This window comes from Morone saxatilis, unplaced genomic scaffold (genome assembly GCF_004916995.1).
Source record: "Morone saxatilis isolate NCDOM2014 unplaced genomic scaffold, NCSU_SB_2.0 Contig23, whole genome shotgun sequence".
NCBI classification, from domain to species: Eukaryota; Metazoa; Chordata; class Actinopteri; family Moronidae; genus Morone; species Morone saxatilis.
Window position 1 is genome coordinate 16239479 of NW_023339796.1, and position 5352 is coordinate 16244830.

The 5352-nt window shown below is 41.7% G+C and overlaps 1 protein-coding gene across 4 annotated transcripts in view; it reads left to right on the forward strand.

Annotated features, from left to right (window-relative positions):
- The window catches only part of kdm4ab (lysine (K)-specific demethylase 4A, genome duplicate b), a 16658-nt gene extending 11306 nt beyond the window's left edge, over positions 1 to 5352 (forward strand). For all 4 annotated transcript variants that reach the window (XM_035670809.1, XM_035670810.1, XM_035670811.1 and 1 more), the window contains 6 exons: positions 1128 to 1236; positions 2457 to 2648; positions 3932 to 4102; positions 4275 to 4394; positions 4802 to 4894; positions 5049 to 5352. In XM_035670809.1, the coding sequence (XP_035526702.1) occupies positions 1128 to 1236; positions 2457 to 2648; positions 3932 to 4102; positions 4275 to 4394; positions 4802 to 4894; positions 5049 to 5186 (823 nt within the window). In that variant the 3' untranslated portion in view covers positions 5187 to 5352. The remainder of the gene's footprint in view (positions 1 to 1127; positions 1237 to 2456; positions 2649 to 3931; positions 4103 to 4274; positions 4395 to 4801; positions 4895 to 5048) is intronic.

Here is a 5352-nt window from a genome sequence, read left to right on the forward strand (position 1 = left end):
AATGTAACGGAGTAAATGTAACTCGTTGCTACCCACCTCTGCTGACGTGTAGTGTTTTCCATTGCAGTACCCAAACACCTTCTTAAAGATTGTGGCATCTTAATCTTAAATATAGAAAGCATCTTTTCAGCTTTCCCTTTTTCTAAGAAAATATGACCCTGTTTATTAGACTGTCTTCTATGGTCACAGTCATAAACTTACCTATGGAAAGAAGTACTGAAAAAGGATTTATGATGTTTAAACAGCGACCCAGACAGAATGAGTGTGACTGGTTGGTACACAACAGGCTGTTGTGCCCACCATTCATTCTCCTTTGACCGCATTAAGTCTGTTTCCTCAGTCTGTCACTGCTGAAATCCATCTGGTGCATCGACCCCCTCAAGCTGAATGCACAAATATGCACACAGGCACTCACTCACACACACACACACACACACACACACACACACACACACTCATACTCATACTCATCCTCATTCATGTACACAGTGGATTTAGGTGTGTGCACGGTTGTTACTCCTCCCAGCCTGTGGTTGCGCGTTTATCGCTCAGTGTAGGGCGCAGTGAATGTCGGTTGAAATGACAGGAAATGGCTGAAGCAACATGTCAGCCATCTATCTTGAATGGCTCAATGGCTCAGGCAATGGTTGTTCCTATTCCTGTTTTATTTACCATATTATCTATACTATCGGCTGTATATAGTCAACTATAGTGTAGAATTTAACCTCTTTTGATGTTGAATTCTTGGGGTTTTCTTTTGGACCACTTATGAATATCTATTTCACTATGTGAAATACCATGAAACAGTAGAATTCTAGGTTTTTCACATGGTTTTATGCCACCAGTGACTTACTTTAAACCGCAGTGTTTGGATTCTGCTCTAGTCAACAAGATATAAATGACAATTACTCTCAGCTCAAGTTCCGATTATTGGCTCTTTCTGAGCTTTCAGCTGCATCTTATGGTCTTATATAGACATTAACTTGTAGTCCCAACATTAGATGGGACCACACACAATGTTTGATTATTTAACCACGTTGTTGAATATGTGTTCTAACATTCCTAGTGGCATTGCACCCTGGACGTTGAACTGTCCTGAATCTACTTCATGTTTGCCTTTCACACAGGTGGGTTCATGTGCTGTGTGCCATCACTGTGCTGGAAGCTCGCTTTGTCAACATCACTGAGCGGTGCCCCGTTGACCTCTCTGCAATCCCGCTGCCACGGTTCAAACTGGTAAGACTCCTTGCGGTTACAGTCTGCTGTAGGTTTGATCCAACGGCAGTGATTTAGATATAGGACATCTGCTGTGTAGCCTTGAGGAGGAAGGTCATACTTGTTGATTTGATGTGCCAGAATGCTGAAATTGAAATTTACTTGTGCTGCCTGTTTCTCTCATTCAAAACTGTACTTTAATATGAATATCCACTGACAATACAGTAAATCGCTCTAGTGTTTTTGCAAATAGGGCTTTTTTCAGCTCACCGCCACTCTGAACTCCTCTATCCGCCTACAGGAGTCTTATGTTATACCCTACCTCATGTTTTAATCCCTTTCTCCGTTATCTGTGATGTGAAAACATCAGATTTCCACGCAGAAAGAAAAAAACGTGCATTTTGCTCAAAATTCAGTTATAAAAATCTCACATGCCGGGCTCCTGACAGTGCTGTCAGCTGAAGAGTCACAGTGTATGGCAGTAGAGGGGGGTTGTACACTGCCAAACACTTTTGACCCATACACAGATTCTGTTCTTGGCAGTGTTTATTTTCTTAACAGAAGTGTTACTCTGTTTCCTGAGCAGGGACTACAGATGTAAATTAGCTTATAGCTAACTCTGGTACAGCAAAGCAGCTGTACCACTGTTCCTGTCAATTAAATAAATGTACTTCTCATTGAGCACAAACTTTACCATAGTGAAACTGATGTTGCCCTTACTCAATTTCACTTCTTGTTATCACCCTTGGATTTTTTGAATGAATAGGCTGCGTAACATTCTGACCACATTTGATGGTCATAGTACACAACAATAATCAAGTTCTTCTCTAGAAAAGAATGTGAAAGGCCGACAGTATATGTTTACTTTGTGTCCTGTGTATGAGTCATGTGTTGGAAAATACACAGGTCTTCATTGTTATAGGTCTTGTTCTCAAAGGATCCATTCTCAATGCATCTTCTTCTAAATAAATACATATGATGTCAGAACCTCATTAAGTAAATAATAAAAAGGAAGTTGTGTAATTTCCTCCTCACATATTTGTGTTCCAGTTCGTGTCTGGGTCTGCGTGTCTTTTGCTCCCTTTGATAACCTTTTTATCTTTATCCCCTCCCCATTTGGCTGGTTTCCTTTCTCCTCCTTTCCTTCCCCTGTACTTCCTCTGCTTTAACCTGTCTCTCATAACTTTTCCTCCTGACCCCTACTCCACCCCTCCACACTTGTGTCTGTGTCACTCTGGTAGAAGTGTGCACACTGCAGGAAACGGATGAAGAGGGAGGTGAAGGGCTGCTGTGTCCAGTGCTCCCACGGGCGCTGCTCCACAGCTTTTCACCCCACCTGCGCACAAGCAGCTGGTATCCTCATGCACCCAGATGACTGGCCGTTCATAGTCTTCATCACCTGCCACAGACACAGAGCACCCCTTATACCTGAGGTAACATGACAGAAACATAGTTAGATTTAAGGTCACTCAGTTACATACATTATCTTCTGAAGCTGTGTTTACATTATTGGCTTTTGAGATTTAAAAAAAAAAATATGTGTGAGAAAAAAGGGTCAACTAGATCATTTATTGTAAGAAGAAACAAAAAGCCGGTCATGTGATACACACTCACTTGTTGTTTGTGTCTAATCTCACTGTTTAGCTTGGATTATCTTATTTAGTTGAAAATTCCCTACCGAAAGGACTCCACATGCACTGTTGGTTGGTTTTGAGAACTAACATGCATGTTGTGGGGAAAAAAACAAGTTTACTATATTTCTGCTTTTTAGAGAGCCTTTGTCTACCAAAAACTTTTTTTGACAGCTTGGGGTTAGGGTGCTGTTATCATATTGTACATTATTAATGTTGCATCTTAACACGGCTCACTAAAGGTTTTCTCAGTTCCTCATTGTAAAGAACCTTTCCTTCCATGGAATGGAAGGTGACGTAATGTGCAGTCCCAAACATAATGCCAACAAATACTCCCACTGTTCTGATAATATCACTTTTCTTGCTGTTTGTGTTCACTGAATCATTTTTACTGCTGTAATAAGAACTGCATTGTCATTTGTTTTTGTGCTTTTCAGAATCTGACTTGTTGACTTGTATTATTTCCAGCCACATTTTATGTTGAATAGAAATATTATTTTCTATTTCATAAGATGGATAAGGAGGTGCTAAGATGCCGCCCATGTATTTGTAGATTATTGACAAAGAGTGCATTTGTGAAGACCGTCTAATTAGCCTTGCATCTTAGCTTCCAGCTCTGGTGAAGTCAGCCGTGCAGCACAAAAATAGCTGGGAGACTTTTTTTTTTTCTAAGCTCTCAAAGCTACCCGAGGGATTTTTACTATTGTACATGTTCATGCTGCTTTGATTCACTAATTGGGAGAGACTGACATCGGTTGGTTCCTCTCAGCAACAATTCAGCAACAAAATGAATGCAGATAGAATTCCTGTGATGGTTATGTCTCTTACTGGTATTGAGCTATGTGACTACAAGTCTGGGCTTGTTAGACCAGTACAGTTGAGTATTTGCTTATGATGACGCAGAGAGCAGTATAATTTCTTAGGTACATCTATTTTCCAAATATTGTTTCAGTTGATTCATCTTTTCTGAGCTATTTGTATAGATGTGTGCTGTTTGTTGCACTACAACCACCCATCTCTCCTGTGACTGTTATTGCTGTGGAGTGATAAGCTTTGAAGCCTAACATACAGTTTCTGTTCCCTAGCGCAACAAGGCCTCCATGCGAGAGCTGGCAGTGGGCCAGAGGGTGATCTGTAAACACAAAAACAGCCGTTATTACCACAGCGAGGTGGTGGAACTGACTACAGCCACTTTCTACGAGGTTGTGTTCGACGACGGGTCATACAGCGACAACCTCTTCCCAGAGGACATTGAGGTTTAGAATTGCTTCTAATCTAATGATTTACTCTGTCAAATGAAAATACATCAAGGAGTGAAGTGTAGTTACACACACACACAGACAGATATGAGTTTATATAATGCAAGTTTCCTGTTTAGTATCCTTGTCTAATACATAGCCAGAGTTCACCATTTGCTTTTCTTTTCAGAACCGTGACTGTGTCCGGCTCGGTCCACCCGCAGCAGGTGATGCTGTTCAAGTACGATGGACAGATGGGTTGATCTATGGAGCCAAGTTTGTAACGTCACACTCCATCCCCATGTACCTGGTAAACCTCCCCTCACCCGTCTCTTCTCTTTCTGTGTCACTGACACTGACATCTACTGCAAATGGCTTAGTCATCAGTGGATGTTGGGTTATGTTCTTCAACCTCAAAAACATTGGGCGGTCTGTGTGGTTAACAGTAAAAATGTCAGGACACATTAAAAATAGATGAGCTTGCTCATCAATATGTGATATCTTAAAAGTGAAGTGCGTTTACGTGGTTGGAGGAACTATGCAGTTTCTCCTCTAATTATGTCGGTGGTCTGTGGACTGAAATAATATAACTGCCTGCATATTGTTGTTTTACGACCCAGTTTAACACTCGTATAAAGTGATGCTTTGCAGCAAGTTAGTAAAGCGCTTAAATTGCCATGTAAAAGTAAGTGTGTCTGCGTTTGTGCATCCAATCAGGTGGAGTTTGAAGATGGATCACAAATCTCCGTCAAGCGAGAAGACATCTACACTCTAGACGAGGATCTGCCTAAACGAGTCAAGTCACGAATGGTAAAAATCTCCCATTTTATCAAAAAGGTCTCTGAAGCTTTTATGCTAAGTAAAGGTGCTGCTAAGTTTGACTTATAGCCTAACTAATTGTGTGTTGGAGATATTTTCTCTCCAACAAACACTAATTTTGATTTCCGGTGTTTTTGGTCCTCAGTCTGTGGCGTCCGATATGCGCTTCGAGCTCTTCACGCAGAATGACGTCAAACAGAACTCCAAAAGGCAACGAGTCATTAACTCTCGATACAGAGAGGACTACATTGAGCCTGTCATCTACCGAGCCATCATGGAGTGACATCCGGTTCCACCTATCTCTCCTCCTCATTCACCACCTTATCACCACGGAGAGATGCAGCTCCAGGTCTTCGTTTCTCGGTCTGGCTTCTCTGTTTCTGCTACTGCTGATAGGAACCTCCTCTTCCTCCTCCTCCTCCTCCTCCTCCTCGTCTTCCTCCTCCCTG